The sequence below is a fragment of the Pimephales promelas genome, chromosome 23, assembly GCF_988280905.1.
Source record: "Pimephales promelas chromosome 23, fPimPro1.hap1.1, whole genome shotgun sequence".
NCBI lineage: Eukaryota > Metazoa > Chordata > Actinopteri > Cypriniformes > Leuciscidae > Pimephales > Pimephales promelas.
This window is the reverse complement of record NC_142791.1, coordinates 18,855,849-18,880,632: the sequence shown is the minus strand read 5'-3', so window position 1 is coordinate 18,880,632 and position 24,784 is coordinate 18,855,849. Positions and strand designations below refer to the sequence as shown.

Here is a 24,784-nt window from a genome sequence, read left to right as displayed (position 1 = left end):
AGCCAACACACAGGCAATAGACACTGGCATCAGTGTCAACGGCGCTGGAGGAACTCAGGGGCAGGGATGTTGGAACTATTTTGTGAGAGGGGGGGCGGAATTCCCGGTGGGGGATTACGCACCGTTTCAAAATATTGGTATTAAATCCATTTTCTGAGAATTTATCAGTCAACTTGTTGATTAAAATCCTTGATTAAAATTAAATACAATTTATAAAAACGAAATTCTTTTAAAAAACATAATAAGTCAGAAGTACTGTGGGCTATGTCTGACTCATTCCATGTTTTCCGATATGGTGACTGATGGACCGCTCCTTGATCCATCAGTGCTTGAGTCACCATATATCGGAAAATAAAACGTTTTAAACATGAATAAAACATATCCTGTTAAGCAGAGCATTAATTTAGTTCGTTTAAATAAGAGATCTAGCGCTGAAATGTTTTGTTTTTGAAATCAAGAGGAACGCTTGTTGCCGCTGCTGTCAGTTGTAGGCTATGTTCTCTGTGGCGCGCAGTCTTCACTCGGACGCGCACTTTAATCGCCTTTACGTCGGAGACTCTATTCATTCCGGTAAAATCACAAAATAAATGTGTCCTGCTTGATATTGACTGTAACCACAGATGGACATATTCTGTTTTGATGAGAGAGAAAAAAAACTGTACCAAGGCCGGATTAGAACCCGTAACCTCTGGCACTCTGGGCAAAAGAGCTACCACTAGAGCATTCAAACAGTCAAATGAAATATGGCGGATCGATTTATTCATCTATGGGTTGAATAGAAAGGCTGCACAGTTTGACAAGTTTGTACCCAGCACTTCCGAACGTGTCTCTGTGCCCAGCAGGGGCGTAGCCAGGACATTATTTCTGGGGGGGCCAGCTTGTGCCAGTCTTTTATTTGGGGTGGCACTTGATTGTCAAAAACTACTATTACTAAAACTCACACGTGGCTCGTCAGGCCATAAACAATGGATTGAACTCCCGACACTAATAATGTCTAATTGATAAATGTGCGAGTGCAATGTGTCATCATTATGTGAGGGGTTAGGGACCTTAACATGAGACAGGGATGTTTTTAGTGCAAATGACAGAAAGACACAATATGAATTGTCATATTAGGCGATAATTTATTTAGGTAAACCATTGCATTTTAAGTGCAACATCCAATTTATTTGTGATAATAATTGCTAATATGGGGCTTGTAGCGTAAGTGACAAATCAATGACTTGATTAAAAAATGCATACATTTCAGCTTCCTTTGTAGACCGTTACTGGAGTTTTTATTTTTATTTTTTATTATTATTAAATTTATTTTCTCGTGAGGTTGGGAGGGGGGGCCGGCAGGGGGGCCGAGCCTTGACCAATGGTGGCCGTGGCCCCCCCTGGCCACCATGTAGCTCCACCCCTGGTGCCCAGCAAATTTCAAACTGACGCCCGTGCTTAGGTGAATTTAGGGGGCGGCCGGGGGAAGGGGGCGGCCATTCGAGGGGGGGCGGCCGCCCCTCCCGCCCCCCCTGTTCCAACGTCTATGCTCAGGGGGAAAGAGGAAAGCTCACCTGAGGAGAATATCGCACATATCCAGTCTGCGGAGTGGAATGGCAAGCAAGCAAAGACACCTGAGCGGGTCCTAGTACCGGCTGGTTGAAGCAAATATACAGGTCCTTGTCAAAAATTAGCATATTGTGATAAAGTTCATTATTTTCCATAATGTAATGATAAAAATTAAACTTTCATATATTTTAGATTCATTGCACACCAACTGAAATATTTCAGGTCTTTTATTGTTTTAATACTGATGATTTTGGCATACAGCTCATGAAAACCCCAAATTCCTGTCTCAAAAAATTACCATATTTCATCCGACCAATAAAAGTGTTTTTAATTTAAAAAAAAAATCAACCTTCAAATGATTATGTTCAGTTATGCACTCAATACTTGGTCGGGAATCCTTTTGCAGAAATAACTGCTTCAATGTGGCGTGGCATGGAGGCAATCAACCTGTGGCACTGCTGAGGTGTTATGGAGGCTCAGGATGCTTCGATAGCAGCCTTAAGCTCATCCAGAGTGTTGGGTCTTGCGTCTCTCAACTTTCTCTTCACAATATCCCACAGATTCTCTATGGGGTTCAGGTCAGGAGAGTTGGCAGGCCAATTGAGCAGTTATACCATGGTCTGTAAACCATTTAATGATGTTTTACTAACAAAGTTCGGGAGGAGCATGTTCAGAATTAAACACAGGTGGAGCACATTCAGGTAATCAAGCCTAATTAGACACGAGTGGAGCGCACTCCCAATCAATGAAGTAAGAGGTATATATACAGCAAACTTAACTCAGTTCATTGACAGTCTAACAGCATATTGGTTCGACCTTTTTGCTACCATGTCTCAACTCCAGCTCTTCCCATCCGATGACGAATCCAACTTCTCACCGGATCCTCAGCCAGAATCAGCTGACCCAAGGACCACTCCTTCTCCGCCCAACATTTCAACTGATCCCCAGGCTTCTCCACGCGGCCGCCTGCCTACCCGAACAGCTACACGCTCGGCTAGACGCAGAGGCCAGCCCTCGCCTCCACCAGCGAGACATCACAATCCCTCCCCTGCTTCTTCCTATCGCTCGGCAGTCCCAACAATTCCACCAATTGGAAAGTGGACAGTTTTAGGATTGAGGCAAGCGCTGATAAATTCGGATGTTCAGTTCTTGCGAAGGATGAACAAAGCGGAACTATATGCCCTCTATGTATCCTTACAATCGACTAACCTCTCTCCGAAGTCCATGCCGGCCCCGAAAAGGACCAGCAGGCAAAGTAAAGCTCAGGATTCACCTCGCTGGACAACACCACCATCCCAGCGTACTAAATCTAGTTCTCTTCCAGCATCAAACCGCAGCAGAAGGCCTTCAGCAAGCTTGGGCCGCGCCCCAGTTCCTTCTGCCGTCAAACCTCGCCAGCAGGCTGCAGCTTTGGCTGGAACCAGGCCCGCCGATCTCCCCTCAGCATATCAGAACATGGCTCCTGCTGTTCCTAATAATCCTTTTTCTTTTCAGTGGCCTCCAGCACCGGTCCCAGATGCTAGCGTGAGGCTGCCTCCGCTAGAAATGGAAGCCCAATCATTTCAACATAGTTTTGCAACAGCTACTAATCCCTCTTCTTTTCAGTGGCCTCCAGCACCTGTCCCAGATGCTAGTGTGAGGCTGCCTCCGCTAGCATTGGAGGCCCAATCATTTCAACCTGCTTTCGCAACAGCTACCTCCGCTTGCAGCACGAGCCCACTCTTCCCAGTTTCAACCTTCCTTTCCTTCTCATACTGTTAACCCTCTTCCCCAAGCCCCAGAGGCCGATTCAAGCGTGAGGCTACCTCCGCTGACAATTGCAGCCCCGGCTTTGGTTCCTTTCAGCTCCCTTCTCCAGGCAAAATCTCAGCACTCTCTCTTCACAGCAACTCAGATGCCCATCCCATCGAACGCCGTTGCTGCGGAGCCACCCCCAGTGTCCCACAACATCCGAGCACAGATCCTGTCAGAAATTCAGGACGCTGGCTCCAGAGGCAGACCAATTCCCAACTCCAGTACCTCACTATTCAGAACTAATATTCCCGTAACCCACCCTCTAAAACAACTCCTCGACACATGACTGGACACCATCCTCCAAGCAGTTTCTCCCAGGACCCTCCAATCTTATGTGACAGCTTGGAGGTGTTTTAAAGCATTCCACTTCTCATACAACTTGCCATTCCCTGATTTTTCTCTCCTTTCAATCACCTCATTCATCTCCTACCTTAACAGCATTAAGGGCCTTCAAGTTGGATCCATCAAAGGTTACCTGAGCGGCATCCAGTTTTTCCATAAACTGATGTACGGCGCTCCATCTCCAGAGATAAATAATTTACAAACCTCCCTTCTGGTCAAAGGAATTCAACGATCCCATCCCACCCATCCTGACACCAGACAACCCATAACACTGGATATTCTCACAAAATGTATTCATGCCCTCCGCACAGTCTACCAGCCTCTCGAGACAGCCCGCACACTCGATGCTATGTTTATTCTAGCCTTTTTTGGCTTTCTTAGATGCTCGGAACTCGCCATCACTTCCAAATTTGACCCAAGAGTCCACCCCACCATCTCAGACTTAGCAGTACTGGATAGTGAAACCATCTCATACTTGATCAAGCAAAGCAAGACAGACCAATCCAAAAAAGGCCATTTCATCTACATCTTCAAACTCTCATCGCCAATCCAACCATACCAATCCATTCAGGCATATCTTCAGTGGAGAAGCTCCCAGGCTAAATCCCCTCTTGATCCCCTATTTATAGATGACTCCAACAAACCCGTGACATGCTTTTGGTTCCAGAAACATCTCAAATCCGTTCTTCAACAGTCAGGCATCCAAGCAAAACATTTCTCCAGTCACTCTTTCCGCATCGGAGCAGCAACCTCAGCAGCCCAAAAAGGCCTCTCCCAGCAGCAGATCCAAGCTCTCGGAAGATGGTCCTCAGACGCTTTCCAAAGCTACATACGGACCAACCGGTTCCACATGAAAAAAGCCCACCAAACCCTCATCGAATAAAACCCTCCGGGTCGTCCACCTGGGTGTTCTTCCTTCATCCAGCGATCTAGTTCCCAGCAGACGAAGCAAAAACTCTCCCTGTAGAAGAGTTATATTATCTTTTTCTCCGTCCAGCAAGCATTTGCTGTCCAGCGAGCTTTGGTCTTCCAGCGGACATTGCATGCATCTATGTTTCCTCTTTTCTGTCCAGCGAGCATTGGTCTCCCAGCGGACATTGCATGCATCTATGTTTCCTCTTTTTCTGTCCAGCGAGCATTGGTCTCCCAGCGGACATTGCATAATCCTGTCCAGCGAGCATTGGTCTCCCAGCGGACATTGCATAATCCTGTCCAGCGAGCATTGGTCTCCCAGCGGACATTGCAGGCAGCTGTTTCCTCTTTTCTGTCCAGCGAGCATTGGTCTCCCAGCGGACATTGCTTAATTCTGTCCAGCGAGCATTGGTCTCCCAGTGGACATTGCAGGCATCTATGTTTCCTCTCTTTCTGTCCAGTGAGCATTGGTCTCCAGCGGACATTGCATGATTCTGTCCAGCGAGCATTGGTCTCCCAGCGGACATTGCTTAATTCTGTCCAGCGAGCATTGGTCTCCAAGTGGACATTGCAGGCATCTATGTTTCCTCTCTTTCTGTCCAGTGAGCATTGGTCTCCAGCGGACATTGCATAATCCTGTCCAGCGAGCATTGGTCTCCCAGCGGACATTGCATAATCCTGTCCAGCAAGCATTGGTCTCCCAGCGGACATTGCAGGCAGCTGTTTCCTCTTTTCTGTCCAGCGAGCATTGGTCTCCCAGCGGACATTGCTTAATTCTGTCCAGCGAGCATTGGTCTCCCAGTGGACATTGCAGGCATCTATGTTTCCTCTCTTTCTGTCCAGTGAGCATTGGTCTCCAGCGGACATTGCATGATTCTGTCCAGCGAGCATTGGTCTCCCAGCGGACATTGCAAGCATCTAAGTTTCCTTTTTCTGTCCAGTGAGCATTGGTCTTCCAGCGGACATTGCATGCATCTATCTTTCCTTTTTTCTGTCCAGCGAGCATTGGTCTCCCAGCGGACATTGCATGCATCTATGTTTCCTCTTTTTCTGCCAAGCGAGCATTGGTCTCCAAGCGGACATTGCTTAATTCTGTCCAGCGAGCATTGGTCTCCCAGTGGACATTGCAGGCATCTATGTTTCCTCTCTTTCTGTCCAGTGAGCATTGGTCTCCAGCGGACATTGCATGATTCTGTCCAGCGAGCATTGGTCTCCCAGCGGACATTGCTTAATTCTGTCCAGCGAGCATTGGTCTCCCAGTGGACATTGCAGGCATCTATGTTTCCTCTCTTTCTGTCCAGTGAGCATTGGTCTCCAGCGGACATTGCATAATCCTGTCCAGCGAGCATTGGTCTCCCAGCGGACATTGCATAATCCTGTCCAGCAAGCATTGGTCTCCCAGCGGACATTGCAGGCAGCTGTTTCCTCTTTTCTGTCCAGCGAGCATTGGTCTCCCAGCGGACATTGCTTAATTCTGTCCAGCGAGCATTGGTCTCCCAGTGGACATTGCAGGCATCTATGTTTCCTCTCTTTCTGTCCAGTGAGCATTGGTCTCCAGCGGACATTGCATGATTCTGTCCAGCGAGCATTGGTCTCCCAGCGGACATTGCAAGCATCTAAGTTTCCTTTTTCTGTCCAGTGAGCATTGGTCTTCCAGCGGACATTGCATGCATCTATCTTTCCTTTTTTCTGTCCAGCGAGCATTGGTCTCCCAGCGGACATTGCATGCATCTATGTTTCCTCTTTTTCTGCCAAGCGAGCATTGGTCTCCAAGCGGATATGGCATTCATCTATGTTTCTCTTTTACATCTAACAGGTATCGATTTCCCAGCGGTCCGCAAGAAATCTCCAGTCTGGGCTTCCAAAACACTCCACCGTCAGCCGGTAGGGCCCATCAGCCCGACGCCGTGAGCTGCTCCCGTCGGAAGCTACATGGGCCCTCCTGGTTGGGCATCCCCAAATCTTGTCACCCCTCATTCGTCAACCAGTAGGGCCCGTCCGCCCAGCGCAGTAAGCTGCTTCCGCCAGAGGCAACACGGGCCCTCCTGGTCAGGCGGCATAAATCAAGCTGTTCCTCATCCATAGGCCAGTAAGGGCTCGCCCGTTTGACGCAGTAAGATGCGCTCGCTAAGAACGGTGCAATTCAAACGGACCCAGCCCGCCAAAATTCTGCGTTTTGGGGGGTCTTTAGTCTGGCGGCTGTCCTTTGCCTTTTGCTTTTGGGGGAGCACTCTGGGTTCGGGCAAAAATTCCGAGCTCGGAGCCCTCCCCCTGGACAGCACGCCAAATACGCATAATCTTTACTCTGTTTAATTGATGTAAATGTGAACTTGTGAAATGATGTTTTACTAACAAAGTTCGGGAGGAGCATGTTCAGAATTAAACACAGGTGGAGCACATTCAGGTAATCAAGCCTAATTAGACACGAGTGGAGCGCACTCCCAATCAATGAAGTAAGAGGTATATATACAGCAAACTTAACTCAGTTCATTGACAGTCTAACAGCATCCCACCACCACCCCATCTCCTCACTTCTTCTCCTAAATACTCTTACAACAACGAGGGGGGGGGAGCACTCTGGGTTCGGGTAAAAATTCCGAGCTCGGAGCCCTCCCCCTGGACAGCACGCCAAATACGCATAATCTTTACTCTGTTTAATTGATGTAAATGTGAACTCGTGAACCAGTGGTTTTGGCACTGTGAGCAGGTGCCAGGTCATGCTGAAAAATGAAATCTTCATCTCCATAAAGCTTTTCAGCAGATGGAAGCATGAAGTGCTCCAAAATCTCCTGATAGCTAGCTGCATTGACCCTGCCCTTGATAAAACACAGTGGACCAACACCAGCAGCTGACATGGCACCCCAGACCATCACTGGCTGTGAGAACTTGACACTGGACTTCAGGCATTTTGGCATTTCCTTCTCCCCAGTCTTCCTCCAGACTCTGGCACCTTGATTCCGAATGACATGCAACCACTGAGCAACAGTCCAGTGCTGGTTCTCTGTAGCCCAGGTCAGGTGCTTCTGCTGCTTTTTCTGGTTCAAAAGTGGCTTGACCTGGGGAATGCGGCACCTGTAGCCCATTTCCTGCACACGCCTGTGCACGGTGGCTCTGTTTCTACTCAAGACGCAGTCCACTGTTTCTTTATAATGAACTTTATCACAATATGCAAATTTTTTGAGAAGGACCTGTATGGGAGGACACAGGCTCCACTTGAAGATTATAAAATCTGGCGAATGTGTTAGGTGTCGCCCAGCCTGCAGCCCTGCAAATGTCTGCTAGCGAGGCACCATGCACTAGAGCCCAAGAGGAAGCCACACTCTGGGTGGAGTGTGCCGTCACACCAAGGGGGCACAGTCGGCCTTGCTGCTGGTAAGCCAAAGCAATGACGTCCACTATCCAGTGAGACAACCTCTGCTTTGAGAGAGCCTTTCCCTTAAGTCTCCCACCATAACAGACAAAGAGCTGGTCTGGGGTCCTGAAACACCGCATTCTGTCTACCTAAGCACAGAGTGTGCATACTGGACAGAGCAGTGCCAAGGCTGGGTCTGTCTCCTCCAGGGGCCGTGCTTGCAGGTTCACCACCTGGTCCTGGAAGGGAGTGGTAGGGACCTTGGGCCGGGTCTCAGGATCATGTGAGAGTAGGCCGGCCCGAATTCCAGGCACGCTTCGTCAACGGAAAATGCGTGCAGGTCCCATACCCTCTTGATGGAGGCCAGTGCAACCAGGAGCGCCATCTTAATAGACAGTTTAAGCTTGACTGATTGCAGAGGCTCAAAGAGAGCACTTTGCAGGGCATTTAAGTGGCAACATACACCTTCAGGGTGGAGGGAGACAGCCTTCACTCCAACCCATCATCCAGGAAGGAAAGCACGACACTGATCGAGCAATTTCTAGGGTCTCCTCAGTGAGAAGAACACCAGTTGACGAAGAGGTTCCACTTCAACACATAGACACTTCTTGTGGACGACGCTCTAGCGGAAGTGATGGTAGCCGCCACCGCTGGTGGCAGGGTACTCAAGTCAAGTCAAGTCAAGTCACATTTATTTATATAGCGCTTTTCACAATACAGATTGTATCAAAGCAGCTTCACAGTGATAACATGAAAGTAGTACAACACAGATCAATAATATTGTTAAATATTAAATATTAAATAACCCCAACTAAGCAAGCCAAAAGCAAGGCGACAGTGGTGAGGAACCAAAACTCCAACAGACTCAAACCTGCCTCATCCCATCTAGGAGCCATACATGGAGGTTCTAAAGATCCGGCCGAGGGTGCCATAGGCTGCCCCGTCTCTGAGAAAGGAGGTCCTTCCTCAGAGGAATTGTCCAGGGAGGTGCTGTCACTAGGAGTACAAGTTCGGAGAACCAGGTCCGGTTGGGCCAGTGTGGCGCAACCAGAATGACCTGCTCCTCGTCCTCCCTGATCTTGCTCAGGGTCTGTGCGAGAAGACTCACTGGGGGAAACGCATATTTGCACAGGCCCCGCGGCCAGCTGTGCGCCAGTGCATCCGTGCCGAGCATGCCCTCGGACAGGGAGTAAAACCGGTTGCAGTGGAACGAGTCGTGACAGATCTGTGCGTCCCCGAACTGATCCCAAATCAGCTGCCAACTGGGGATGGAGTCGCCATTCTCCAGGAAGAGGCTGAAGCCGTGAGAGCTTGTCGGCTGCACAGTTCAAGATTCCCGGAACATAAATGGCTCGAAGCGACCTCAGATGCTTCTGACTCCATAAGAAGTGGCGGGCAAGTTGCGACATACGGCAGGAGCGTAGACCAGATGTACGCAACTGTCCCGTTATAGTCTGGTCAGATTAGTACGTGCTGGTTCCGGAGCAGTGCATGGAAGCGGTGCAGAGCGAGACGTACTGCCAGCAACTCGAGGCAATTGACATGCCATAGGCGCTGGGGTCCTGTCCAGGAGCCAACGGCAGCATGTCCATTGCACATGGCGCCCCTGTCCATGGGACACTCATTCTAAGGACACTCCTTAGAATGAGAAACTGAGGCCCAGGCGAGCTAGGTGCCGAAGCACTGGGTCCCTGGTCTCGAGAGTGAGTTAGAAAAGCCAGTCGCCAAGATAGTTCAGGATGCGAACCCCGTATTCCCATGGAGGAACAAGGGCTGCCTCGACAGACCTTCGTGAAGGTGATGTTTACATCTGGAAGAGTGTTTGCTCATCTGCAATACTGTATGGTAAATGGACTGCATTTATATAGCGCCTTCATAGACCTAATGGCCTCACAGTTTGCCTCACATTCACCCATTCATACACCGACGGCGGTGTCAGCCATGCAAGGCGCCATCCAGCTCGTCGGGAGCAGCTGGGGTTAGGTGTCTTGCTCATGGACACCTCGACACTTGGTCAGGTGGAACCGAGGATTGAACCACCAACCTTTCGGTTCATAGACAACCCACATGAACCACTGAGCCACTGCCGCCCCATTACTGCAATACTGTATGTCTATAGGACGTTTCCTGTCAGATGTCAAATAGACATTTAGAAGATATGGGATGAATATAGTATCAATATGATTAACATGTGCAAGCACAATTATCAATGAACTTGATACATGTTGCAGAAATGTTTTATCCATGCCTTTCAACTTGTGTGTGAAAAATTCAAAATTGAATGAATGTTAGCAATTTGTACAAATAAAGCAATGTGCGTGAATACTAATGTATTCTTTTGCATTAATGTATCATAATTTGTGCATGCAACAAAGAAGATGTGCATGTGTGTGTAACCCTTATTACTAGATAGTAGAAATAATGTACATAGGTTTAATAGTCTAAAATAGCACAGAGGTTATTATGGATACGATGTGGACCAGAATCAGCAGACGCTAGATTTTTAAGAGCCTGAGACTTGAACATCAAATAAAAGAATACCACACCAGAATGACAGTTTAGATAACCTGTATTAAACTCACAGGGTAGTACATACATACAAAAAACACATTTATGAAAAATAACAAACTAAAATAATAAAGTGCGCACATAAACAAAACAAAACCCTCTTTTTCAGTACTTTTGAGCTCAGTTTATCCTCGGTTCACCTTGCCTTTGTAGACAAGAATGCAGTTTCAACGTTGGGGCCCTTTATTTTTAGGTTGAGTTAGTGCTTGTCCTACCACAAAGAAGATGAAGAGGATGATCCGGACAGTTCATCTAAAGCGATTTGATTCGTTGTCAAACACGGTTGGCTCGCCACCCAGCCACCTGGACTGGGAATCAATGAGTCTCTCGAAGAACGTTCGGAACGTCTGGATCTGTATCTCTCCAGGACCTCTGCACGATGTTTCCCACTCTTTACCAAAACCTGACCTATTAATAAGGCCAAATCATTTCTTTCAAATTCCATTCAGTGAGTAAATGAACTGCTACAGGCTTCAACAAAAAATAAAATGAGATAATATTTCAGCACACCTTTAATAAAATATAAAAATCTCTTTCTTGTTGTACAACAGCTCTTTGTTTTATTTTGTTTTCTTTTTCAAGTATCAAAACTATGTGAATTTCTCTCTAGTATCAAAAGTAAATTTACATAAATTGCATCCTCTCTGCATGTCTTCACAAAGACAATTTAAGATTCATGAAACCGTACGGTAGTAACATTAATGTTTACATGCAATTCCTGTAGTTTTGTTAATCAAATTGCATCACTTTTAAATTAGAGGCATTAAGGCGTTAGTGTGCTTATTTATCCCCCTCTGCACCGGTAACAGTGGAAAGAATGCACTAAAAATTTACCTCTTTAAGCTTCAGTGACCACAATTAAATCCACACTTTTTAACATCACTATTTAACAAACTAACAGTATGAAAAGTTAACATTTCTTCTTTTATAACCCACAACTAAACTTATTGATTTCAAAGACATTAACCAGTATTTCACTAGCCTATTATGGCTAATTATCTTATTAACATATACACACTGTAGGCTTTACACTTTTAGCTTTACACAAAGAACACCTTTGCATTGATTCACACATTAACACAATTAACAGAAATGCTAGCGATCTCAGAGTAAACTCAGTAGGCTATGTTAAATACAAAAAAAAATGGGCATCTAAAGCCTGGCCCGTTAGCATGAATATTAGCGAACTCCGATGCCTAGATAAACAACTCACCATTTTAACGGAATCCATTGCCTTTAGCTCCGTGACAACAGTGGATACAGGCACAGCTTTCGTTTACACTCTATATTACAACAAGGTATAATCAGCATAAGCAATAATGAACTTAATTTGCTCTATGTTTTTTGTCTTTCATCTTACCAAGCAGATAACGCAGCCTTCTATGCTCAAGTGCAAGCGCCAAAAGAACGTGCAGTGACGCGAAACTAGAGGTGTAACTGTAACAGAGCCTAGCGGGCAGCTGATTGGTCAGCTCACTATCTCACAGAGCTCACCCATTGGCTCACTTACATGTCCATCAAAGAGAAGAAATAAAAGTTAACCCTTTTGTGACTGGGTCAGACGGCTAAATAGTGTTTCTCATTATTAAGCCTGGCTACATGTGGATCAGGTGACACGCATGCATTCATTGAATTATTTTCTGAGTTAATCTCATTTGATTCATTTGGATTTTGAGACTTTCTTTTCGCATTTTTAAGCATTTCACAACCCACACACAAACAACTACAAATGAATAGGCCCAGTGCTAATTATTAATATGTGCACAGCAACCAATTTATTTGACAAATTCACAAATGTGCTTCGCTACATCTAAAATTAATACAATACAACTTGTGTGTGCAAAATCCAGAATTACATGAATGTGCAGCATTTTGTACAAATAGAGACATATTTGTTAATACAAAAGCTCAATTTTGTATTAATGTAGGCCAGAATTTGTGCGTGCAACAAGTAAGATGTCAGATGTGCATGTGTGGATGAGGTGACACGTGTGCATTCATTGACTCGTTTCTGAGTTGATCCTATTTGATTCATTTGGATTTTGAGACTTTCATTCGCAGGTTTCGCCTTGCAAGATCCACAAACTGTCTGAGAAAACCTGCTACCACTAGATGGCAGATATTGAAGCGCCAAATTTAATATAGCCTACAATATAAGCTTACCTTATTAATAAAGCATACAGGTTTTCTCAGACAGTGTGTGTGGCAGTGGCGGCTGGTGAAAAATATTGTAGGGGGGGGGCTGAATAGGAGGGGGGTCTGGAGAAAATTTTGAATATAGTAGATGTGATTTCCTGCATTCTGGTGCATTTTAGGCCTTAGGCCATGCCCTTACCTATACCAATAAATAACACAGTCAATACCAATGGTCAAATAATACAATAATAATAATAACAGTTTGACAGTTAATGATAATGAACAAGTTGCATGTTTATTATGCTCTGTGTGCTGAAAGAAAAAGTGCAAACGCATAATATTGATAAATTATAATATAGGTAATACAAAAAATAATAGGTAATACAACAATCTAGTTTAATCAATCCCCAGCTGTAGACTACATATTTATTTTTGACAAATTGGATAATGGATAACAATGTGTTGATACTAGAGAAAGAGAGGGTGGGACAACATTCTCGAGGGTAACACCCAAGTATGAGAAGAAAGTTGATTTTAACTAGTATGAAACACAGTAATCTAACTCAGAACTTAAAAACATAAAAAAAAACAAAGCAAACACACAGGTATTAATATTCCTATAATAACTATTTTAATATCAAATGTGTGTGAAACAGTGTTTATGTGTGTGTGAGTGAGTGAGTGAGTGAGTGAGTGAGTGAGTGAGTGACAGAGACAGACAGGTCAATTCCCACGACTAACTTTACATTATTTCCACTCGACGTCACTGGCGCTGCCATTCTTCTCTCATCTGGGGTAAAAAAATGTCCCGTGGTGCGCGTGCACGGTGCACTCCCCTAATCTGATACTGTGGGCAATATTTTCAGCGCCCCCAAACCATAAAATTTGACGACGCTGATTGGCGAAATATAAACTTTTTTGCATAGCAACCGGGGAACCATTGGCTTAAATTCCAGCACTGTGGGGCTGAGCGAACTGGCGCCCTGAGAAGACAGCCTATTGGCTATACTACTACACCAACATGATAAAAGTAACGAAAGTGAATGCAAATATCATTCTGGTGAGTTAAAAACACTTTTCAAAGTAAAACAATTATTAGCATATAATTAACACAGATTATTTTTCAAAATGATAAATTATAATATATATTAAAAAAACAGACAGACAGGTCGGAGGGAGGGCGGCGCCCCAGCGCCCTCTATGGGTGTGTGGATCTTGCCCCTGGTGTGTGGATCTTGCAAGGCGAAACCTGCGAAATGAAAGTCTCAAAACCCAAATGAATCAAATAGGATCGACTCAGAAATGAGTCAATGAATGCACACGTGTCACCTCATCCACACATGCACATCTTACTTGTTGCACGCACAAATTCTGGCCTACATTAATACTGAAATTTAGCTTTTGTATTAACAAATATGTCTCTAGGCTATTTGTACAAAATGCTGCACATTCATGTAATTCTGGATTTTGCACACACAAGTTGTATTGTGTTAGTTAAAACGTGGCGAAGCACATTTGTGAATTTCTCAAATACATTGGTTGCTGTGCACAAATTAATAATTAGCACCAGGCCTATTCATTTGTAGTTGTTTTTTGTGTGGGTTGTGAAATGTTTAAAAAAACGCGAAAAGAAAGTCTCAAAATCCAAATGAATCAAATGAGATCGACTCAGAAAATAATTCAATGAATGCATTCAATGAATGCACCCGATCCACACATGCACATCTTCTTTGTTGCATGCGCAAATTATGATACATTATTGCAAAACATTTGTATTCACGTACATTTCTCTATTTGTACAAATTGCTACACATTCATAATATTTTGAATTTTGCACTCACAAGCTGAAAGGCATGGATAAAACATTTCTGCAACATGTATCAAGTTCATTGATAATTGTGCTTGCACGTGTTAATCATATTGATCATATTCATATTCATAATCATATTCATCCCATACACAGATACCATAGGTGCTGACCTGGATGTCAATGCCAGTGTCCACATCTGAATTTATTCAAATCTGTCGATTTATAGTACAAAATATGGCTATGGCAGCACTTTGGCTGACTCAGACTGTCAATCTGTTAATTACTGGTGGGGATTTTTCTGCAGGTTACATTAATCCACCAGTAAGTGTAGACTTTATGAGTGAGTCACTGAATCATTCACTCAACACATTGATTCATTTAGAAAATAAATGACACTACTGTGCATTGCTTGAAGACTACCGTGTCTCTGCTTTGGCTTAAAACTAAATTAATTTTTTGTGAAGAAAAATTCCCATATTGTATCTGAAATGTCAGTTAACTCAATATTAACTTCCTGTTTATAGAACTCTATAAAATTAAATTGTTGTTGTAATAAGCAGTGCACATTGTTCACTGTGAAAGACAACATGAAACACCACTTGCAACCCATTTTCCTTCTGTAATGTAACATGTCAGAGTGAAATATTCAGTGAGGGTAAAAATGTAGGATGGGACTTGATTCTAAACTTTTACTCCAAGATTGCAACAAATAATTGAGAAACCCAGGGCAGTACCGTGACAGTTGAGGCCGAGGGAGTCCAGTCTGAAGCCCTGTGGACACTCACAGTGGAAGCTGCCCACTGAATTCTTGCAGACGCCCTGCAGGCCACATGGACTCTGCTCAGACAGACACTCATCCACATCTGAGAGGAGACAGACAGAAAGACAACCACAGGAGGTCACACACCGGATTGACATACTGCATTTTACTTAATAACTATGCAGGAAGTAATGCAGAACTAATGAGTAGCACTACATTAACACTTCAGCTTCTACTATTGACTAATATAGAACAAGCTTAACTAATCAGTAAGTAAAATTGAAATTAGGAGATAGTTTCTAATTAGGTAATCAGTAATTAATAGGCTCATTAATAATTTACTAACTGACAAATTATAAAGAACATTGTCGTGTGTCTGAGACGTAATCAGTGATAATTTTTACTCTGAATGTCAAGTTACATTTATTTATATAGTGCTTTATACAATACAGATTGTTTCAAAGCAGCTTTACAGAGATAACAGGAAAATAATGCAACAAAGCTTGTTTTCAGAAGAAAATAGCGTTACAGTCCAGCTTAAGTAAGTTCAGTGATGGCTCATTTTTGTTTAAAAAAAAAGTTATGTTAGTTAATTTTTATATTAATAGCCGCTCTGGAGAAAACCGCAATGTCATCGACCAGCTCAGTTCAGTTAATATAGATCAATATTATTGTTGAATATGAAATTACATTAAATGTCCCCAACTAAGCATGCCAAGCCAATGGCAACAAAGCCGACAATGGCGAGAAACCAAACCTCCATCAGTGGCAGAATGGAGAAATAAACCTTGGAGAACCCAGACTCAGTCGCTCAGTCTCCTCTGGCCAACAAATGAACAGTGTGTGGTTGTGATTCAGGCAACATTACAGGTCAGAAGTCAGAAAGGATCAGAACATTTACAATATTTATTCAATTAATCAGGTTGAAGATCGTAGTCACTCCGGTATGGAGACGGGTTTGTTGAGTATCAGTGCAGATGGCTGTCGCGTCGATGAGGCCTTACAGGGGACAGTCTAGTTGACACAATCTCTGCTGACACTTCAGGGATGCGCTGTGGTCATAAAATGCTTCAATAATTACTAAAGTGTTACCATTATGCAGAAACTAATAGTGATCTGGACCATTATTTTAAAGTGAAACACATGTTTGTACATTTAGAGTAAAAGTTATGACTGATTACGTCTCAGACACATGATAATGTTCTTAATAATTTTTCAGTTAGTTAATAGTTATTAATTAGGCTAATCTCATTGAGTAATTATTGATTATCTAATCAGGAACCATCTCCTAATTTCGATATTACTTACTGATTAGTTAAGCTTGTTTCTATATTAGTTAATAGTAGAAGTGTTAATGTAGTGCTACTCATTAGTCCCACAACACTTCCTGCATAGTTACTTATTAATGATGGACCATTAATCTAAAGCGTTGCCATTTTCCAAACACGACTTGCGTATTTGTGAAGTGATGTAGCGTTGTGTAAGGAGAAGGAGTCCTGAGTGTGTGTGTGTGACCTCGGCAGGCCGCGCGCTGCTGGCTGAAGCCCGCCGGACACCTGCAGCTGAAGCCACCCATGGTGTTCACACTTGAGAACTGGCAGGTGTGTCGTCGTCTCTGACACTCATCCACATCTTTACATTAAAAACTCAAATCAAACAGCTGCTTTTACTCTACCACTAGACATCTCAAGGACATCTCAGTCTAAAAGTCTTGCTATGATGGTCAGTAAGTGTATTGTGACTAACTGCTCTGTCATCAACTAACAATTACACTCCGAAAATGCTGGATCAGACCTTTGTTCTTCAAAGTCAAGTCACCTTTATTTCTATAGTGCTTTATACAATACAGACTGTTGCAAAGCAGCTTTACAGTGATAACAGTAACATAAAGATCAATAATGCGAACAGAGTACAGTTCTGCTCTCACAAAAGACAATAGTGTCACTGTCAGTTCAGTGTTGATTCAGTTCAGTTCAATAACTGTGTAAAGATCATCAATTATGAAATTGAATTCAATTCAACTATAAAGCAGCTCTGCAGAAAACAGTGATGTCATCATCCAGCTCAGTTCAGGTCTCATACAACAGTGTCAGTGTTCAGTCAGATCAATTAATATTGTTGAAGATTAAGTGTCCCCGACTACTGTAAGCAAGACAAAACAATGCGTTTATTCAGATATATAAAGAAAAAATGGTAACACTTTACAATAAGGTTCATTATTTAACATTAATGTATTAACCAACATGAACTAAGCATGAGCGATACATTTGTTACTGTATTTATTAATCTTTATTAATGTTAATTAATAAAAATAAAGCTGTTCATTGTTTGTTTATGTTAGTTCACAGTGCACTATCTAATGTTAACAATATTTATAGCACCCATATCACCCTGTAGCCCAAGACTGGTTTCCCACTGAAGCTAAGCAGGCTGAGCCTGGTTAGTACCTGGATGGGAGACCTTCTGAGAAAACCAGGTTGCTGCTGGAAGAGGCCAGCAGGGGGTGCTCACCCTGTGGTCTGTGTTGGTCCTAACGCCCCAGTATACATATTATGTACTATACATATACACAATATACATATTGTGAATGCATTTAATAAACTTAATTACCAAGCTTTAGCTTTCAGTAAATAAACGTGTCTGAGAAAAATTATTCATAGGCAAAATCAACCTATATCAGTTGACCCTATGCTTACTTTCTTCACTGACAGAAAAATGAAAAGCCTATATCAGTCAAAGCTCAGTTAGGAGTTAAATTTAAACTTAAATTTAGCTTATCCTTACAATTTTTGTTCTGTTTTTTGGGGGCGTGTTAGAGTGGGATTTTGTTAGGTGGTCCTCAGAAAAATAATGGAAGATAAAGTGGTCCTTGGGCTGAAAAAGTTTGAGAAACACTGGGCTAATGCTTTGCTAATAATTTTTATGTCGACATTTATAAGTGAAATAGGACGATAGTTAGACGTGAAGGTGTGGTCTTTGTTGGGTTTAGGAATGAGTGATATAAGTGCTGTATTCAGGGAAGGGAACCTTGCATTATGTTTTATTTCTGTTATTGTTCTGCTAAATAGTGGGTATAAGGTTGACCAAAAATGTTCGTACACAGCAGGGAAGCCATCTGGACCTGGTGCTCCATTATTTTGCATGCTTTTCAATGCGGAGTGAAGTTCTTTTTCTGTGATTGGTAATTCTAGTGTGTTTATTTGTTCCATGTTGAGTTTTGGAAGAATGGTGTTATCGAGGAATTGGGTTATGTCTTCTTGGTTTGGGTCCAGATCAGATGAGTATAATTTTGTATAGTATTCTTGAAATATCTTGTTTATCTCGACTGGTGAATTGGTTAGCTTCCCTGTCGAGTTTCTGATGGAGGTTATAGCTGTTCTTTCTTATTTCTTTTAATTTGACTGGCTAAATATTTTCCGGATTTATTGCTATGCTGAAAAGTTTCTTGACGGAGCCTGTGAATCAGAAATTGGTTTCTTTTGTTTATTATTTCATTAAGCAATTTTTTTCTCTAACTTCTTTATAGATGCTTTCTGATTGATTATTTGCATGTAAAATTTCTAATTCTTTTATTCTTTCTTCCAGTTTTCTTTTCTTTTTCTCTGTCCTTTTTTTATGTACTGAATATGATATAATTTCCCCCCGTAAAACTACTTTCCATGTTTCCCAGAGCAGTGATGCTGATGACTTTGGAGAGTCATTTATTTCAAGGAAGGATGCCCACTCTCTCTTGAAGTAGCTGTCAAATTCTGAATCTTTCAAGTGATGTATTAAAACGCCATCTGGTGGGATGCTTTGGTATTGCAGATGTATTCCATGTGAGGGTTAATGGTGAATGGTCACTAATAATGATCGGATGGTTTGGGAGGTTTGGTGGACATTAGAATAAAAGGTGTATTCTCTGGCGAGTGGGTGTTGTAGCCTCCAACCATCAACAAGACCAAAATCACTCATGAACTGTTTTATTGTTTTGGAGGACTGCCAAGATTTACCTGTATGTTTTGACCTGTCAAATGATGGATTGATTACAGTATTATAGTCTCCCCCTATAATTATTGGACCGTTGGAAATGTTTGAAAGAGAGGAGAAGAAATTTGCAAAGAAGGAGGAATCTTCAGAGTTTGGTCCATAAATGTTGCCAATTGTAATTGGATTATTATTGATTGAAATGTTAATAATGATAAAGCGGCCTTCAGGATCTGAAATGGTTGTATGGTGGTTAAACTGTTTTTTTGTTTATTAAGATGCACACTCCTCTTTGTTTTGAATTATAGTGGGAGGAAAAACAGTGGTTAAAATGTGTAGTTTTTAAGCTGTTTTGTGTATACTGTGAGAGGTGTGTTTTCTGTATTAGACATATATCCGCTTGTGTATTTTTTAGGTAATTTAAAACTTTATTTTTTTTGTTTGTGAACCAACTCCAAGAATATTCCAAGTTATGAATTTCAATTGCATGAACCTATAATGTACATTTCATAGTTACCTTGTGTGAGTATAAGTCTGTGTGTGTGGATGTGAATGTGGTTGAGTGTGTGTGTGTGTGTGTGTGTGTGTGTGTGTGTGTGTGTGTGTGTGTGTGTGTGTGTGTGTGTGTGTGTGTAAATCTATAACAACAAATGACAAATAAAACAGGGAAAACATAGATACCTATAACCAACAACAGAACATATAAACAGTGAGCAAGGCTATTTAGGTGCATTTAGAATACAATGTGCATGCGTGGTGCAAGTGGTTTAATGAAAGAATATGAGGATTACGAATTGAATAGAAATTGAGCATAAACGGATTGGAAATGTTACATTGCTATTTTCAATAATTAGTAAAGCCAGGGAGTAGTGTCTTTGTCTCTAAACAATTGTCCATCAATATATAATTTATCCACTGTGATGATTGCTTTTTTACCTTGGTTGATCATTGTCTTGCGGATGGGGAAAAGTAGCTTACGTCTGCGGATGATCTCTTGTGGATATTGGTCGTTGAGTCCGTAATGAGTCCCTTTGAGCTGCTGTCCTTGTCGCTGAACCAGTACTTTTTGTTTGAAATGTTCAAATTTGGCGATGATGGGGTGGGAATGGGTGGAGTTTCTGTCCTAAATGGTGAACGCGGTGGAAGGTGATGTGCTCCACATGTGCTCTGGTGTAAGTTTGAGCTGATTAACCAGGAAGTCCTTAACAGATTTTTTGGGGTCTTCGGTGGATGATTCGGGAATGCCGGAGAAGATTAGATTGTCTCTCATACTGCGTGACTGTATATCCAGGATGGTTTCTTGCATGGCTTTGTTCTCAGAGATGACGGAGGTAAGTTGAGTGTTTAGTTGAAAGTTTTGCAGTGAGTGTGTCCACGGAGCTTTTCAGTGATTTATTTTCTTCTTTGAGTGAATCGACTTGCTGTTGACTGTATTCCATGCTATGGCGGAGGTTTTGAAATTCTTTGTGCAGTACTTCGATTAGTCAGAGTCCAGATTAGATAAGCGCTCGTTGATTGATAAGAGTATGTTGGAACAGCAGTTTGTTTTGATCGGAGTGGATACTGGTGATGTTGGTGATGTTGGTGACGGCGGTGAATCGGTTGATAAGGGAGAGTCGAAATGCGTGTTTTTTTGGCTTTGCGTGATCAGCCCATTACAGAGTCTGTTGAAGTGATGGTAAATGTAATCCTCCAGTTGGTCCAGGTCCGAGTTGAAATCCAGGTTTTAAGTTAGGGTTAAAGCGGGTGATGTTGTAGAGGAAAAAGCGAGAGAGGGAAAAAGAAATACAAAGTTTGTTGTCATTTCTAGCGCCATGTTGAATTTCGCACCCAACACGCACACACACACTACGTCAATACGTCATCCCGTACAGTGTTACCCTCAACCTCATACAGTAGGTTCTTGCTAAAACTCAAACATGCTGCATAACACGAGAATGAACCTCATTGGTTCTTGCTGAAGGTCAAACATGCTGCGTAACACGAGATTGAACCTCATTGGTTGTTGCTGAAGCTCAAACATACTGCGTAACACGAGATTGAACCTCATTGGTTATTGTTGAAGCTCAAACGTACTGCGTAACACAAGATTGAACCTCATTGGTTTTTGCTGAAGCTCAAACATGCTGCATAACATGAGAATGAACCTCATTGGTTTCTTGCTGAAGCTCAAACATACTGCATAACACGAGATTGAACCTCATAGGTTCTTGCTGAAGCTCAAACAAGCTGTATAACATGAGAATGAACCTCACTGGTTTCTTGCTGAAGCTCAAACGTGCTGTGAAACACAAGATTGAACCTCATAGGTTCTTGCTGAAGCTCAAATGTGCTGTTTAACACAAGAATGAACCTCATTGGTTCTTGCTGAAGCTCAAATGTGCTGTTTAACACAAGAATGAACCTCATTGGTTCTTGCTGAAGCTCAAATGTGTTGCATAACATGAGAATTAAGTCAAGTCAAGTCACATTTATTTATATAGCGCTTTTCACAATACAGATTGTATCAAAGCAGCTTCACAGTGATAACATGTAAGTAGCACAACACAGATCAACAACATTGCTAAACACTAAATAAATAACCCCAACTGAGCAAGCTCAAAGCAAGCCAAAAGCAAGGCGACAGTGGCAAGGAACCAAAACTCCATCAGATTGGATGGAGAAAAAACCTTGGGAGATCCCAGGCTCAGTCGGGGGCCAGTTCTCCTCTGGCTTACATTCATATTGTTTAAATATAAATATTAAATATAAATATTGTTTATGAATCAAACGGCGCCATAACATATCGCAGGCGTTGAGTCGTCTCATCACAGGCGTTGAGTCGTCTCATCACAGGCGTTGGGGCATCCGAAATCCCCGTGAGAGGCTGGACACAAAACTGGACCTGACGAACGCCATTTTTCTCGGGACAAGCGTCCCGAGATAACAGCAGAAAGGCAGATGGGAAATAATTAGCATAGCTGATGTTCATAATAATTTCCGTTATAACTCACAAACTCTCCGTAACCCGAACTCTCCGCAACCCAACCATACGCGCCGACCCGTTTGTCTAAAAGGCTGTCGAGCCCCACTGGTGCGTTAAGCAGTTTCAGTGGCAAACGGTTCCGTATGGCATAACAGAGGACTGAACCTCTGTACCGGACTGAAGGAGAGAATTAACCTAATGTAATCTTGAAGAAGCTCAAGTAACACAAGATTGAACTTCATTGGTTCTTGCTGAAGCTGAAATGTGCTGCATAACACGAGATTGAACCACATTGGTTCTTGCTGAAGCTCAAACATGCTGCATAACATGAGAATGAACCACATTGGTTCTTGCAAAAGCTCAAACGTGATGCGTATCATAAAAATTAACCTAATTGGATCTTGCTGAAGCTCAAACGCACTGCGAAACACAAGATTGAACCTCATAGGTTCTTGCTGAAGCTCAAATGTGCTGTGTAACACGAGAATGAACCTCATTGGTTTCTTGCTGAAGCTCAAACGCGTTGTGTGACACGAATTGAACCTCAATGGTTCTTGCTGAAGCTCAAATTGCTGCATAACATGAGAATGAACCTCATTGGTTCTTGCTGAAGCTCAAACATGCTGCGTAACATGAGATTGAACCTCATTGGTTCTTGCTGAAGCTCAAACATACTGCGCAACACGAGATTGAACGTCATTGGTTATTGTTGAAGCTCAAACGTGCTGCGTAATATGAGATTGAACCTCATTGGTTTTTGCTGAAGCTCAAACGTGCTGCATAACACGAGATTGAACCTCATAGGTTCTTGCTGAAGCTCAAACATGCTGTATACCATGAGAATGAACCTCATTGGTTTCTTGCTGAAGCTCAAATGTGCTGCGTAACATTAGAATGATCCTCACTAGTTATTGCAGAAGCTCTAACTTGCTGCGTAACACAAGATTGAACCTCATTGATTCTTGCTGAAGCTTAAACGTGCTGCGTAATATGAGACTGAACCTCATTGGTTCTTGCTGAAGCTCAAACATGCTGCGTAAGACTAGATGGAACCTCATTGGTTCTTGCTGAAGCTCAAACGTGCGTAACACGAGAATGAATTTCATTGGTTCTTGCTGAAGCTCAAACACGCTGCATAACACGAGAATGAACCTCATTGGTTTCTTGCTGAAGCTCAAAAGTGCTGCATAACACGAGAATGAACCTCATTGGTTTCTTGCTGAAGCTCAAAAGTGCTGCATAACACGAGAATGAACCTCATTGGTTCTTGCTGAAGCTCAAACGTGCTGCGTAAGACTAGATGGAACCTCATTGGTTCTTGCTGAAGCTCAAACACGCTGCGTAACACGAGATTGAACCTCATTTGTTCTTGCTGAAGCAGTCAAAGTGGTAGCTGCGTAGAGGGACAGAAAGCTCTCAGATTTCATCAAAAAGATCTTTGTTTGTGTTCCGAAGATGAACGAAATTCTGACAGGTGCAACGACATGAGGGTGAGTAATTAATGACAGAATTTCCATTTTTGTGTGAACTAATCCTTGACTAATTTGGGTGAAGTATTTTAGCAGTGTTTGCAGTTTAATTCAATATCAGGAAATATTCTTGCTTGAAGGACTCAAAAGAAAGTTTACAAAACTAACATTGTATAAATACTAGGTTTTAAACATAAATTGTTCAAGGTAATCAGTTTCCCCAAATGGCATGATTTAACATACTGTGTAAGTAACAGTAGAACTGTAAATTAACTTATACTGATAATCCCTGCTTTGTGTCAGATTGTCTAAGAATTTCTACAAGGCATAAAACAAACATACACATACTTTCTAAAATGTCTTTATCAGAATAAATCTAAAGCATAAGGCAATTCAAGAGCACACTCATTGAACCTAGAGTGTGTGAGGAACATCTGTACCCTCACTTACGCACAACACACTGGTTCCCCCCGAGTCTTCCAGCCTGGACAACAGTAGGACTGCAGACAGGGGCGTAGCCAGGACATTATTTCTGGGGGGGCCAGCTTGTGCCAGTCTTTTATTTGGGGTGGCACTTGATTGTCAAAAACTACTATTACTAAAACTCACACGTGGCTCGTCAGGCCATAAACAATGGATTGAACTCCCGACACTAATAATGTCTAATTGATAAATGTGCGAGTGCAATGTGTCATCATTATGTGAGGAGTTAGGGACCTTAACATGAGACAGGGATGTTTTTAGTGCAAATGACAGAAAGACACAATATGAATTTTCATATTAGGCGATAATTTATTTAGGTAAACCATTGCATTTTAAGTGCAACATCCAATTTATTTGTGATAATAATTGCTAATATGGGGCTTGTAGCGTAAGTGACAAATCAATGACTTGATTAAAAAATGCATACATTTCAGCTTCCTTTGTAGACCGTTACTGGAGTTTTTATTTTTTATTATTATTACATTTATTTTCTCGTGAGGTTGGGAGGGGGGGCCGGCAGGGGGGCCGAGCCTTGACCAATGGTGGCCGTGGCCCCCCCTGGCCACCATGTAGCTCCACCCCTGACTGCAGACGAGATCCACACACATTAGGTCTGCAAAACACAATGATGATGAGCTTCAAGATCAAATTCACCTGCATAATACATGTAAAGGGAACG

General features: G+C 42.7%; 2 protein-coding genes, 1 long non-coding RNA gene and 1 pseudogene across 3 annotated transcripts in view; 1 reads left to right on the top strand and 3 right to left on the bottom strand.

Moving 5' to 3' along the window:
* Positions 1-20,494, bottom strand: part of fbn2 (fibrillin 2) — a 42,580-nt gene extending 22,086 nt beyond the window's left edge. The window contains 4 exon segments of the mRNA XM_089126575.1: positions 15,197-15,325; positions 16,738-16,860; positions 20,125-20,311; positions 20,381-20,494. Of these exon segments, the coding sequence (XP_088982701.1) occupies positions 15,197-15,325; positions 16,738-16,860; positions 20,125-20,311; positions 20,381-20,494 (553 nt within the window).
* LOC120495509 (uncharacterized) lies at positions 3,443-5,010 on the top strand. Its single transcript, XM_039695127.2, has 2 exons — positions 3,443-3,563; positions 3,630-5,010. The coding sequence occupies exons 1-2, from the start codon at positions 3,443-3,445 to the stop codon at positions 4,565-4,567; spliced, it is 1,059 nt and encodes a 352-aa protein (XP_039551061.2). The 3' UTR covers positions 4,568-5,010.
* LOC148969442 (uncharacterized) lies at positions 10,500-12,110 on the bottom strand. Its single transcript, XR_016149610.1, has 3 exons — positions 11,877-12,110; positions 11,730-11,799; positions 10,500-10,924 (listed from the first exon to the last, which is right to left on the bottom strand). It is a non-coding gene; the product is annotated as an uncharacterized LOC148969442 (long non-coding RNA).
* LOC148969441 (uncharacterized) lies at positions 19,164-23,656 on the bottom strand (annotated as a pseudogene).
* Between the last annotated feature and the right edge of the window lie 1,128 nt (positions 23,657-24,784).

What these genes read in the sequence shown, in the direction of transcription:
- LOC120495509 (XM_039695127.2), top strand. Translation starts at nt 3,443, where the DNA reads ATGCCCATCCCATCGAACGCCGTTGCTGCGGAGCCACCCCCAGTGTCC. An exon ending in CAGACCAATTCCCAACTCCA is followed by an intron (nt 3,564 to 3,629) that starts GTACCTCACTAT and finishes TCGACACATGAC; the next exon opens with TGGACACCATCCTCCAAGCA.